Below are 14,663 nucleotides of genomic sequence, written 5' to 3' on the forward strand. Positions count from 1 at the left end.
TTTTTCGTTTTTTTTTTTTTTTGGGGGGGGGGGACTTTTGGTGGTGGGTTGTGGTAATGGCATTAAAATATAAAGCTAATGAAAAAAATTAAATTATTTTTGGACACGTTTTACAGCATAAAGCCCATTCATAAAATGCAGGCCACAATATGGGGCCTATATAGTCTTACAGAGTCTGCTTAACATAGTGGAGAAAATTCTGTAATTAAAGTAAAACCAGCAGGGCATGGCCTGTGTGTTCCTCCAGGCTTTTTTTTTATTAAAATAGTTTAAATTATTTATATTAAAAGTGCAAGCTTTTTAAATTTACTTTTTAACCAGCAGTATCACCATGCTAAGTCATACTCTGCCTTTTTCAAAACAATCCCTAAAATGGAAGGCTGAAGGAGATTATTCAGTAACACCTCTGTATTTATCCACCAGTGATCTTAAAACTGGCAATTATCCCTGTCTAGTATTATATTAGGTGGCCTGGTAGACTATGCCATGGTTACCATATTTCATCTGGAGTCTGCATTACATTACAATGCGAAACCACATGTAGGCACTGAATACTTATTATTATTATTATTATTATTATAATACAACAATTTGCACAGCGCTTTACAATATGGGGCAAACAGTACAGTTACAATACAATTCAATACAGGAGGGATTAGAGGGCCCTGTTCGTTACAGCTTATTATAATTCTTAGTTATGTAAAGGTTAAAAAAATTGGTTTTATAATGTTTATTTTCTTACCGTTTTTTTATTTGTGTAAAGCATGTGACAGAGATCTACTGTACTAATTACCAGGGTCTACCATAGAATCCCGTGTGTGAGCCCATTGCCACATAGAACAGTAGACTTGCCACAGATGTGTTTAGACTGCATTGTCAAAGATGCTGTCATTGCAAGTTATGTGTAGAGCAGCTACAGACTGTCATCCTGAAATAAAACAGAGTGCATCTACCACCGCTGTAATCTGTGCACAGTTGTTGGCACAATCACTTGAGCAGCAAAATGTTTATTGGCGTGTTGTGAATGTTTCAAATGTACTTTGGAGTTATTCAGCATTGTCCTTGTCCTAACTATTAAAGTAACATGTACTACTATTATATACTGTTATATATATCATATATTTACTATTATTATACATTGTTATATATATCATATGTTCACTATTACTATATATTGTTAATGGCTCTCATTGTTTTACAAAAATTGATAGGAGAGGAGTATGATTGTTCCTGCCTTACAGAACCTGATATGACATACAGTACACATTTGGAGAGGTAGGACATGAAGATGCATTGATAGAGCCACTGTGTCAGCAACATTGCGCCAGCTGTCAGGTCGATGCACGTGTGAGATTTCCAGTATTAATTTCGTCAACAAAAACTTTTTCGTCAAAACTTTCCTCAGCGGACTTTGTGCGGTGACAAAAACTAAATGAAAAGTACACCATGTTTTCGTCCACTGACGAAAACTATGACAAAAATCTATTACGTTTTTGTTAACAAAGGAAAGAAAATTTGAGGCAGGGGCGTTTACACTCAAGAACTTCGGATGGGAAAGAAGCCGTGCCAATCTAAGTGCAGCATGTGAAGCAAAAAGGAACATTTATTAGGTATTGCACTTACAGGATAAGACCAAGTGCATGGCATGTAAAGGAGACCAAGCAGTGAAGTCCCTCTGGATGGAGAGCTGGCTTCTGCGGTGTCCTACGTTGTTGGCCACACCGGTGGTTTTCATTTCTCCGGGGCAGTGGGTGGAAGAGCAAGTGAGCATCACCAGGGAGACAGAAAGACTGGGGTCAGCGTTGGCGTGGCATGCTTCCAGAGTATGCATGCTCCTTGCTCAGGCTTTCCGAGCAGGCATTTCAGCTGAGGTTAAAGTGCTAGTGAAGAGCAAGGCTCAGTGCACCGCTTCCAGCTACAACCCCACAGAAACAGCACAGCAAGTGGCAGCCACAAGGATATGCCAGTGGTGTGATATATAAAATAAACTGTGGTTTATTCATGACACAAACAGCAAGAAATATTAGTATAAAAACATAAGATCAAAAAGTGAAAAAAATATAGAAGTAAAAGATAATGTCATAAAATTATCTGTCCAAAATAAAAGGAAGTCAAAAAATAGAATAAAAAAAAAATTATAAAAATAATACAAAATAAAAAACAATGGATGTTTTCTAAAAGTTAGGCTCTCCATCCACAGGGACTTCACTGCTTGGTCTCTTTTATATGCCATTTACTTGGTCTTATCCTGTAAGTGCAATGCCTAATAAATGTTCCTTTTTGCTTCACATAGTGCACTTAACCACTTGACCACTGGGCACTTAAACACCCTTAATAACCAGACCAATTTTCAGCTTTCGGTGCTCTCGCATTTTGAATGACAATTACTCAGTCATGCAACACTGGACCTATATGAAATTTTTGTCCTTTTTTTCACACAAATAGAGCTTTCTTTTGGTGGTATTTAATCACCGCTGGGTTTTTTTTTTTTTGTGCTATAAAAGAAAAAATACCGAAAATTCTGTAAAAAAACGAATTTTTCTTTGTTTCTGTTAGAAAATTTAGCAGATTAGTAATTTTTTCTTCATAAATTTTGGCCAAAATGTATACTACTACATATCTTTGGTAAAAATAAGTACAAATTGGTGGATATTATTTGGTCTTTGTGAAAGTTATAGAGTCCACAAGCTATGGTGCCAATATCTGAAAATTGATCACACCTGAAGGACTGACGGCCTATTTCAATTCTTGAGACCCTAACATGCCAGAAAAGTACAAATACCCCCCAAATGACCCCTTTTTGGAAAGAAGACATTCCAAGGTATTTAGTAAGAGGCATGATGAGTTTTTTGAAGTTGTCATTTTTTCCCACAATTCTTTGCAAAATCAAGATTCTTTTTACTTTTTTTTTTTTTTTTCACAAAATTGTCATATTATCAGGTTATTTCTCACACACAGCATATGCATACCACAAATTACACCCCAAAACACATTCTTCTATTACTCCCGAGTATGGTGATACCACATGTGTGAGACTTTTACACAGCGTGGCCACATACAGAGGCCCAACATGCATGGAGCGCCATCAGGTGTTCTGGAGCACCCAGGACAATTCTGACATTTCTCTCCTACATGTAAAAATCATAATTTATTTGCTAGAAAATTACATAGAACTCCAAAACATTATATATGTTTTTTTAGCAAACACCCTGGAGAATACAATGGTGGTCTTTGCAACTTTTTATCTCGCACAGTATTTGCGCAGTAATTTTTCGAATGCTTTTTTTTGGAAAAAAAACTGTTTTGTGCTTAAAAAAAAAAAAAACACAGTAAAGTTAGCCCAATTTTTGCATAATGTGAAAGATGAAGTTACGCTGAGTAAATAGATACCTAATATGTCACTCTTCAAAATTGCACACGCTCGTGGAATGGCGGCAAACGTCGCTACTTAAAAATCCCCATAGGCGGCGATTTACATTTTTTTTACTGGTTATATGTTTTGAGTTACAGAGGAGGTCTAGGGCTAGAATTATTTCTCTCGCTCTAACGTTCGCAGCGATACCTCACATGTGTGGTTTGAACACCGTTTTCATATGTGGGCGGGACTTACGCATGCGTTCGCTTCTGCATGCGAGCACATGGGGACAGGGGCGCTTTAAAAAAAACATTTTTTTTTATTGTTCATTTTACTTTATTTATTTTAGTTTGACATTTTTTTCCCCAAAAATAATTTTTTTGATCACTTTTATTCCTATTACAAGGAATGTAAACATCCCTTGTAATAGGAATATGGCATGACAGGTCCTCTTTACAGTGAGATGTGGGGTCAATAAGACCCACATCTCACCTCTAAGCTGGGAAGCCTGAAAAAAAAAAAGATTCTGGCTTTGATCGTATTAGCGATTCGGTAGAAGCACCGGAGGGCGGAGGGCGGCGGGAGATGTCTATGGCTGGGTATTGCAGGGTATCACCGACTATGGCTGGGTATCTCAGAGCATGGTGTTGCAGAGTACTGCGTTGCAGAGCATTGCAGGGTATTGGCGGGTGTTGCAGAGCATTGCAGAGTGTTGCAGGGTATTGGCGGGTGTTGCAGAGCATTGCAGAGTGTTGCAGGGTATCGGCGGGGGTTGCAGAGCATTGCAGAGTGTTGCAGGGTATCGGCGGGGGTTGCAGAGCATTGCAGAGTGTTGCAGGGTATCGGCGGGGGTTGCAGAGCATTGCAGAGTGTTGCAGGGTATTGGCGGGTGTTGCAGAGTGTTGCAGGGTATTGCAGAGCGTTGCGGAGTGTTGCAGGGCATTGCGGAGTGTTGCAGGGCATTGCGGAGTGTTGCAGGGCATTGCGGAGTTTTGCAGGGCAATGCAGAGTGTTGCAGGGCAATGCAGAGTGTTGCAGGGCAATGCAGAGTGTTGCAGGGCAATGCAGAGTGTTGCAGGACATTGCAGAGTGTTGCAGGGCATTGCAGAGTATTTGCAGGGAATTGCAGAGTAATGCAGAGTATTTGCAGGGAATTGCAGAGTAATGCAGAGTATTTGCAGGGAATTGCAGAGTAATGCAGAGTATTTGCAGGGAATTGCAGAGTAATGCAGAGTATTTGCAGGGAATTGCAGAGTAATGCAGAGTATTTGCAGGGATTTGAGGGGTTAATTTTCGGTGAGCAGCGATGTGGGCACTGCAGATGCAGCCCACATCGCTGCTGACACCGATCTCTTCCCCCTCCGCTGTACCGATCGGTACAGAGAGGGGGAGGGAGGAACCGGCGTCATAACATGACGCCGGCTTGTTTACAAGTGATCACTCCGTCATTTGACGGAGCGATCACGTGGTAAACGGCCGCGATGAGCGGCCGTTTACCGTGATTCGTGATGCGCCGGGTCCACTGGACCCAGCGGTCACGGATGCTCTCGTGTGCGCGCCCCAGGGGGCGCGCGAGAGCAGAATTCTGGGAGGCCGTTAATTAACGGCCTCTAATGCCCCGTACACACGAGCGGACTTTTCGACATCCAAACTCCGACGGACTGAGTCCGGCGGACTATCCGATCGTGTGTGGGCTGCAACGGACTTTAGCTAAGCTAAAGTCTGACGGACTTTAGAAATGAAGCATGCTTTAAATTTTCCCGACGGAACTCCGCCGGACCCGGTCCCCTTTGAAAAATCCGCTCGTGTGTGTGCTACTCCGACGGACTAAAACCGACGCTAGGGCAGCTATTGGCTACTGTCTAGGAACTTCCTACGTCGAATCCAGTCGTACGTCATCACGTTCGACTCCGTCGGAGTTTGGTGTGATGGTGTGTGGTCAAGTCCGTTCGGTCGAAAAGTCCGCCAGAACTCCGTCGGAACTCCGGCGGAACTCCTTTGGAGGTCTGTCAGACTTAATCCCTCTCGTGTGTACGGGGCATTAGAGTTAAACAACCGCCCTGATGCCGTTAATCGGCAATGGGCGGTTGTTAAGTGGTTAAATTGGCTCTGCTTCTCTCCCATCCTCTTTACGTACAGAGTCACTTCTTACTCTGACGGCTGGCTGCCCACTAAACACATATGATTTTAGTTTTCTGAAATGTACTGGAGATTTTAGTTGACTCAAATATGACTAAAACTAAAACAATTGGCAATGACTAAAATAGAACTAAAACTAAAATGGCAAAAACTAAAATGGGACTAAAACGGCATTGTGCACATGCTTGCACACCAGCATGTGCACATTACAGTGCATGCACAAGCACATACTGGTGCCAGGTAGGGATGAGCCGAACCCCCCCCCCCCCCCGGTTCGCACCACAACTTTTGAACGGACCGAAAATTTGTGCGAACTTTAGAACCCCATTGAAGTCTATGGGGATCGAACGTTCAAAATAAAAAGTGCTCATTTTAATGGCTAATATGCAAGATATTGTCCTAAAAAGGGTTTGGGGACCAGGCTCCTTCCCCAGGGGACATGGGTCAATGCCTTAAATGTTTTTAAAAACGGCTGTTTTTTCAGGAGCACTGATTTTAATGACGATTAACGTGAAAAAAAAGTGAAATATTCCTTTAAATATCGTGCCTGGGGGGTGTCTATAGTATGCATGTGAAGTGGCACATGTCTCCCGTGTTTAGAACAGTCCCTGCACAAAATGACATTTAACAGAAAAAAAGTCATTTAAAACTGCTTGTGGTTTTAATGTAATATCTGGTTCCGGCAATTCGGATGAAAATCATTGAGAAAAATGGCATGGGTAGCCCCCCCCCTGCCCATTACCAGCCCCTTTGTAAGGATATTAGGGGAACGCCATACCCCCAAAAAAAAGGAAAGGTGTGGGGCCCCCAGGCCCTATATACTCGGAACAGCAGTATACAGGCGGTGCAAACAAGACAGGGACTGTGTAGGTTTGTTGTGTTAAGTAGAATCTGTTTGTAATTTTGAACTGGTACATTTTTAAAGTGTAGATCCAGTCAAAAAATCTATTTTTGGCCATCCGTCTTTTTTCATCTCACTTCCTGTTGTCTCCTTCTGTTTGCAAGTAGGAGACGTTTTTAAGTTGGATGTTTGAAAGTAGGAGCCTGCCCTATATGCTCTGCAGAAATGGGGGCCTAAGGTGTTGGTGTTGTCACAACACTGTAAGCCCTCAAAGTGACTCTTGGTGGGCGCTGGAACGCCCTGCTATGAACGATTTTATTTTAAGAATTGTAATTACATGCCATTGTTGAACAGTGGTAGAAAAATTGGGCCTTTGGTGTTACTGGTTGTGGTGGTGGTACTGGTCCTCACAGTTACTCTTGGTGGGCGCAGGAATGGGCCCTGCTGTGAAATATTGTATCAAGAATTGTAATTACATGCCCCTGTTAAACAGGGGCTAAACAATTGGGCCTTAGGCACTGCTTGCTGGTGCCACAACACTGCAACCTCTCCCAGATACTCTAGTTGGAGTGCAGGAATGAGCCCTGCTGCAAAACATTGCATCAAAAATTGTATTACATGCCCCTGTTAAACAGGGGCTGAAAAATTGGGCCTATAAACTGAAACCTCTACCATATACTCTAGTTGTAGTGCAGGAATGAGCCCGGCTGCAAAGCATTGCATCAAAAATTGTATTACATGCCCCTGTTAAACAGGGGCTGAAAAATTCGGCCTTAGGCACTGGTGCTGGTGCCACGACACTGCAACTTCTACCATACACTCTAGGATTGCAGAAATGAGCCCTGCTGCAAAGCATTGCATCAAAAATTGTAATTACATGCCCCTGTTAAACAGGGGCCCAACAATTGGGCTGGTGGCATCACTCAGAACCAAAAATGTTCTTATAAGATATCAGCGGGATCATTGAGGAGGAAGAGGATAGTCAGTCATCATAACAGAACAGTCACTCAGCATCAGCATAGGCAGTCTTGAAGGGATGTGACATTCAAAATAAATTATTCGGTTACATCAGCTTCAGGTGCTTGGTAGCTGGTGGTGATCCAAGACTGAATCATCTTTATGAAGATTAGTCGATCAACCGAGTCGGTGGACAGGCGCACCCTGTGATCGGTTACAAAGCCACCAGCAGCACTGAAGGTGCGTTCTGAAAGAACGCTGGATGAAGGACAGGCCAGTAGCTCAATTGCATACTGTGCAAGCTCTGGCCAGTGATCCATCCTCAAGACCCAGTAAGCAAGAGGATTTTCGGTGGGAAAGGTGTCCAAGTCTGACCTTGCCCCTAGTTATTCCTGCACCATGTAAATCAGACACTGGCAATGGTTGCTGGAACCGATCATACCTTGAGGCTGCGGACTAAAAAAAATTCTGAACGCATTGGTCAGACGGCCACCTTCTCCACTGCTCCTTCTGTGACTGACCGAAGCCTCAGCAACACGTTGTCCAGGACCAGGAGTTTGTAACCTCCCAGTCTCTGGGAACGCGTTGCACAGACCTTTCTGCAAAGCCCCCCGGAGATGTCTCATCCTCTGCTCCCTCTGCGATGGCAAGATAAGGTCCGCAACCTTACCCTTGTACCGTGGATCAAGGAGAGTGGCCAGCCAGTAATGGTCCCTCTCCTTTATCCAAAGAATATGAGGATCCATCCGCAGGCTTTGCAGGATCAGGGAGGCCGTGCAGCGTAGGTTAGCTGAGGCATTCGGTCCGGAGTCCTCTGGGTCACTAAGGACAACATGATCCGCAACCACCTCCTCCCAGCCATGTATAAGTCCACGTGTTTGTTGGGACTGTAAATCATCCCTAAAAGACTGCTGCTGCTGATGCTGAATGCCAGGCTCCACCTCCATGCTGACACAAGCCTCATCCTCCTCCTCCTCCTCTTCCTGTGTGATGGGTGATGGGTGGGACAGCAGGAACACTGTCTGGATAAAGGGGGCCTTGAGAGGCAAGGAAGTCCTGTTCTGTTCTGCCTCAAGTGCCCTGTCCATTATTCCACGCAACGTATGCTCCAACAGGTGGACAAGAGGTACAGTGTCACTGACACATTCACTGTCACTGCTCACCATCCTCGTGGCCTCCTCAAATGGTGACAGGAGAGTGCATGCATCCCTGATCATGCTCCACTGGTGTGTGGAAAAAAAACGAGCTCCCCTGACCCTGTCCTGGTGCCGTAGTCGCACAGGTACTCATTGATGGCCCCCTGCTGCGTGTGCAGCCGCTGCAGCATGGCCAACTTTGAGTTCCACCTGGTGGGCATGTCACAGATAAGGCGGCTCTTGGGCAGGTTCAACTCCTTTTGGAGCTCAGCCAGCCGAGCACTGGCATTATATGACCGGCGGAAATTAACACAGACTTTCCTGGCCTGCCTCAGGACATCTTGTAAGTTCGGGTACCTGCCCAAGAACCACTGCACCACCAAGTTAAGCATGTGAGCCACAAAGGGGACATGGGTCAGTTGTCCTTGTCGGAGGGTGGAGAGGAGGTTGGTGCCATTGTCACAAACCACCATTCCTGGCTTAAGCTGGTGTGGCGTCAACCACATCTCAGCCTGCCCCTGCAGAACTAACAGAATATCTGCCCCAGTTTGGCTCCTGTCCCCCAAGCACACCAGCGCAAGCACAGCATGGCATCTTTTTGCCTGCGTACTTGCCTAGCCCCTTGAACGCCTACGGAGCACTGCTGGTTCCGAGGACAAAGTACTGGAAGAGGCCATGAAGGAAGAAGAAGAGGAGGGGGTGGAGGAGAGAGGTGTGTCACAACCAGTAGTAGCATTTTGGAGGCGTGGTGGCAGATCAACTTTCAACACTACTGCACTTTGTCCTGCATCCTTCCCAGCTGCCAGAAGAGGGACCCAATGGGCCGTGAAAGATAGGTAATGTCCCTGTCCATGCATGCTGGACCATGAGTCAGCAGTAATATGCACCTTACCGCTGACTGCAGTGTCCAGAGAAGCAAGGACATTGCCTTCCACATGCCAGTAGAGAGCCGGAATCACTTTCCGTGAGAAAAAGTGGCGTTTGGGGACCTGCCACTGAGGAACCGCACATTGCACAAACTCACGGAAGGGGGCCGAGTCTACCAACTGAAAAGGCAGCAGTTGAACTGCTAGCAATTTAGCCAAGCTAGCATTGAACAGCTGGGCATGTGGATGGCTGAGAGTGAACTTCTTTCGACGGTCCAGCAGCTGGGGCAGGGACATTTGCCTGCTACAATCAGACATGGGTGTACTGCTAGCAGAGTGCCCGCAAGTACTTGGCTGTGACACACCTAATTCTACACCTTCATTCCTCTCAGTGCAGGTTTCAGAGAGGACTGAAGGTCTAGTGGGGTTGGAGAGCCCAGCTGATGAGGTGCAAGGAGAGGTGCACAGGCGGAGCTCTGCGGTGTGATTCAGTCGGTATACTGCCCCTAAGCTGGCCCCCGGAGGGCATCCTGCCTCGTTGGAGATGTGCCTCCTCCTCCTCTCTCCTATCAGGCACCCATGTGGAGTCAGTGACCTCATCATCATCTCCCTCTTCATCACTGGAGCAAACCTGGAAGTATGCTGCAGCTGGTGGAACATGACTGCCAGATTGCTGTCCTTCTTGAGCATCCCCTCTCTCTGCGCACACGCTACTGCCTTCCTCTAGCTGGGTATCATCATCAGAGCCTTCAAAACGCTGGGCATCCTCCTGGAGCATGTACCCAACACTGTGCTCAAACAGTACAGGGGACTCCTCAGGAGGACATGGTGGATCTGGGGAAGGAGTGGCTGATGATGACATTGAGACGAGGGAAGAGGACGCGCTGGCAGCTGCTTTGCTAGTACCCTGAGCCTAGGTGAGAGAGAATGAGGAGGATGAAGAGGACTTGGTCCAAGCCTTCGGCATGATGCGGCCCAACACGTTCAGCTGAAGAAAATAAGGACAAGCGTGTCCCATGGCCACGTGCTGATGACGATGCACCACGTCCATGACCAGCACTGTTGTCTCTAGACACAGAGCCTGCTTGTCCTCTTTTATTGGCTCGTGACTGCCTCTCCTTGTTGGCCTTCCAGACATAGTAATGGCCTGCAGGGAGATGGGAAAACCAGCAATTGGGTAGTGTATATTGTGCTGGAGGCACACAACACCCACTAACTACTGCAGATGCCTGTATGAGAGAACACCAGCAATAAAGGGTAGATACAGGTGTATACTGTGCTGTGCTGTAGGCACACAACACTCACTAACTCCTGCAGATGCCTGTATGAGAGAACACCAGCAATAAAGGGTAGATACAGGTGTATACTGTGCTGTGCTGTAGGCACACAACACCCACTAACTACTGCAGATGCCTGTATGGGAGAACACCAGCAATAAAGGGTAGATACAGGTGTATACTGTGCTGTGCTGTAGGCACACAACACCCACTAACTCCTGCAGATGCCTGTATGATAGAACACCAGCAATAAAGGGTAGATACAGGTGTATACTGTGCTGTGCTGTAGGCACACAACAGCCACTAACTACTGCAGATGCCTGTATGAGAGAACACCAGCAATAAAGGGTAGATACAGGTATATCCTGTGCTGTGCTGTAGGCACACAACACCCACTAACTCCTGCAGATGTCTGTATGATAGAACACCAGCAATAAAGGGTAGATACAGGTGTATACTGTGCTGGAGGCACACAACACCCACTAACTCCTGCAGATGCCTGTATGAGAGAACACACTGTCCCTGCCTATCTAGCTCTTTCCCTGCATGCCGGAACACACTACACAAGGCCGCCGCGCTGGCGGCCTTATATAGTGTGGGGCATGTACTAACCCCCCTGAGCTATAATTGGCCACAGGAATCTTGCCTGTGGCCAATTATTGCTCTCTCTGCTGCCGGTGCTGTGATTGGCCAAGCATGCGGGGTCACAGTGCATGCTTGGCCAATCATGAGCCAGCAATGCACTGCGATGGTGCAGTGCATTGTGGGCCACGAGCACCACACGAAATTGGCACGAACGGCCCATAATGTTCGGTATTCGCCGAACGTGCGAACAGCCGATGTTCGAGTCGAACATACATTTCACTCGAACACCAAGCTCATCCCTAGTGTCAGGCAGATACTGGTGCCTGAGCTCTGCATACCCTATTTACCCTGCACATGCTTGCACACCAGCATGTGCACATTACAGTGTATGCACAAGCACAGGCAGATACTGGTGCCTGAGCTCTGCATGGGGTTCATGCTGAATGATCTTTTAGTCTGCACTCCCATAATTCTTGATCCTGAAACTTATATTGACTTTGTTATTTACTCTACTTCCACTTGACACACTTTGGATGACCCCATTTTGCCTATGATTGATTGCCACTTCTTGGCCACTTCTTACTCTGAGGCTGGCTGCCTATTCACCAAACACATTTGATTTTAGTTTTCTAAAATGTACTGGAGATTTTAGTCAACTAAAACTAAAACAATTGCAGATGACTAAAATAGGACTAAAACTAAAATGGCAAAAACTAAAATGGGACTAAAACTGTAATGTGCACATGCACACCAGCATGTGCACATTACAGTGTATGCACAAGCACATACTGGTACCAGGCAGATACTGGTGCATAGGATTCATGCTGGATGGTCTTTTAGTCTGTACTCCCATTATTCTTGATCCTGAAACTTATATTGACCTTGTTATTTACCCTATTTCCGCTTGACACACTTTGGATCACCCCATTTGACTATAATTGATTGCTGCTTATATCCATTATTGACCTTGGCCTGAACTTCAAACCAAGATTCTGCCTATAAACTTGGGACCTCACTGCCTGCATGTTGCCAGCCTCTGCCTCTTTCTGACTCTGATCCTGCCCACAATTTGTTGCCCTTTGCTTTGTTGTTACTGGACCTTGTTGCTCAACTCTGCTCATAACTGAACTTAGTTGTACCCCTGCTCATCTGATACCAGCGCTCCCAAGTTCCAGTCTTCAGTGTCTGCACCCTGTACCCTTCCATCGCCCTTGCAGACCCTGTCTTATCTTCCAGGGGTGCTTGGACGTAAACTGTGCAATAGGCCATCCTTGCAATTTCAGAAGCTTTATACAGGTCCATAACACACAGTGAAAATATCACCTGTCTTTCCAAAGAGGTGGAACTTGAGATAACTCTGCAGATAGAGCTGCAGGGAATACATTTCGTACCAACACAATGCTAATGTCATTCAGCAGCTTGGGCCTAGAGTTAAAAAGTAGTAACAATGTGCTCTGAGTTTTAAAAATAATTCCAAATAGTTTTTGCAATTGCAATGAACCTAAAAGAGACATTTTAACGTAATCCTTCTTTGGAAGCAATAACTGTCAATGCAAGGGTTACTTATACATAGCTGACATGCTATGTTTTGGACACACTTATTCCAAAATGATGGTAGGACATCTGCAGCGTTTGTGTCTCCTTTTCAGCCAAACAGATGGACTTCACTATTTTATTTTTGCAAGGCTTGCAAAACTTCTAGAAAGCTTAGGAAAGTTGTTAAATCCTTGTGCAAGCAACGTCGGCCAGATTAGGAAGAAATCACGTTATGCAAAGCAACTTTCACTTCAAGTACAATCGTAAAACAAGGTATAAAAATCTTATAAACATCAAGATAGATTAAGCGATATTCCAGACCTTCCCAAAACCCCTTGCAGTTACCAAGCAGAAACTTTCCTTTTTTAACTAAAGATATAAAACAAACATTGCTCGCTCGTCGTACATGTTCTTGGTGAATTCCCCTGTTGTTAAACCCAATAAAAATAGTTATTACATGGAAAACAAATAATGTGTAAGTTGTGACAGAACCCCCCCCCCCCCCTCCAGTATTCCCTGTTACTGTGTAAGCGACTTATCGGACTGTTCTTCATTAACACAGCAACCGACTTAGAATATGGTTACTTTTTCCATCCATGTAACAGTTCTTATTGTGAGAAAAAAAAATATTAGGATTCCTACCCTGCTGCAGCATATGATGCCAAGAGGCAAAGAATGGGAGGAAAAATGAGAAGGCCCTTCAGCAGCATCTTGTTCAGTCAGTTTCAAGTTCTCCGCAGGCTGCTTTATTCTCTCGTGTCTCCAGAGGCTTTTATTTTTATTTAATCTTCAGGAAGTTCTTATTGGAGCAAAGAAGTAAATCGTGTTAATATGCACAGCAGTCAGTGATTCATGCAGTCAGCCCAGAACCATCCCCACCCCTTTCCCCTTCGCTGCCGACACTGTACATGGCTGCCGAGCTCTTGTAACGAGCACACTGTTTAATTCCCATGCTGACGATGAATACAGTACATACCTGTGCTGATCACAACAGATGAACGAGACACATTTCGAGAAGCGTGTGTGAGTGTGGGAAGAGTCTGTGAAGTGCAAAGTATGTACCACACCCTCATTGATGAGTTTAGACGTGAAGTAAGCTAATGATAATGTGGAAAATATGCCCTAGCCACAAAGTGAGTCAGTAGTAGAAGGGTACACTGTATAAGATTACTTCCCACAGCCTCCCGACAGAATCTCCTTACACTGCTGTTTTCTTTATGAGGTATATGGAAGCTTACTGCTGTGCAGAGAGAACGACAAAATACGCTTTATACTGATGTGTGGGCCGTAATAATGACTTTCACATGAACACAGGAAATCTGTATTAAAGCTGTATTAAACTCAAAAATAGAAAAATGTATTACATTGCAGCTTACCAATTCTTACACGTGATGTCTACGTTATTTTTATTGTTTTTTTTCTTTTTTTTTCATCTGGTAATCCAGCCTATAATGCCTCGTACACAAAATCAGATAATCATATGACTTATCGTTTACATTTTGTTGCATAATGCCCTGTACACACGGTCGGACATTCCGACAACAAAATCCATCGGATTTTTTCAGACGGATTTTGTCCTAAACTGGTGTTGCATACACACGGTCGGACAAAGTTGTCGGAAAATCTGATCATTCGGAACATGATGACGTTCATTCGTTACGACGGGACTACGTTGAGGCTAGTAGCCAATAGCTTTGGTCTCGTAATTTGATCTGAGCAGGCGTGGCACTTTGACTGATCTGAATTCTCTACAAATGATCGGAAGCGTTTTTTGTCGGAAAATTTGAGATCCTGCTCTCAATTTTTTTTCCGTCAGAATTTCCGACGCAAAAAGTCCAATAGAGCCCACACACGATCGGATTTTCTGACAATATAATCCGATCGGACCTTTTCCGTCCGAATTTCCGACCATGTGTACAAGGCATAATACTAAAAATCATATCCAACAGTGCATTTTTCATACGATTCTGG

At 44.9% G+C, this 14,663-nt stretch overlaps 1 protein-coding gene across 2 annotated transcripts in view; it reads right to left on the reverse strand.

The window, feature by feature from the left end:
- The window catches only part of LOC143988096 (CD109 antigen-like), a 249,191-nt gene extending 235,315 nt beyond the window's left edge, over window positions 1-13,876 (reverse strand). The window contains exons 1-2 of one of the 2 annotated variants that reach the window (XM_077487378.1): window positions 13,669-13,876; window positions 13,335-13,491 (exon numbers count right to left, since the gene is read on the reverse strand). In XM_077487378.1, coding sequence (XP_077343504.1) covers window positions 13,335-13,402 — 68 coding nt within the window. In that variant the 5' untranslated portion in view covers window positions 13,403-13,491; window positions 13,669-13,876. Of the gene's footprint in view, window positions 1-13,334; window positions 13,592-13,668 lie in introns of those variants that run through there. The other variant, XM_077487379.1, reaches the window with a different exon arrangement.
- Window positions 13,877-14,663: the final 787 nt, after the last annotated feature.

This window comes from Lithobates pipiens, unplaced genomic scaffold (assembly GCF_037356315.1).
Source record: "Lithobates pipiens isolate NorthernLeopardFrog02 unplaced genomic scaffold, aLitPip1_a1.2 Scaffold_18, whole genome shotgun sequence".
Taxonomy (NCBI): Eukaryota; Metazoa; Chordata; class Amphibia; order Anura; family Ranidae; genus Lithobates; species Lithobates pipiens.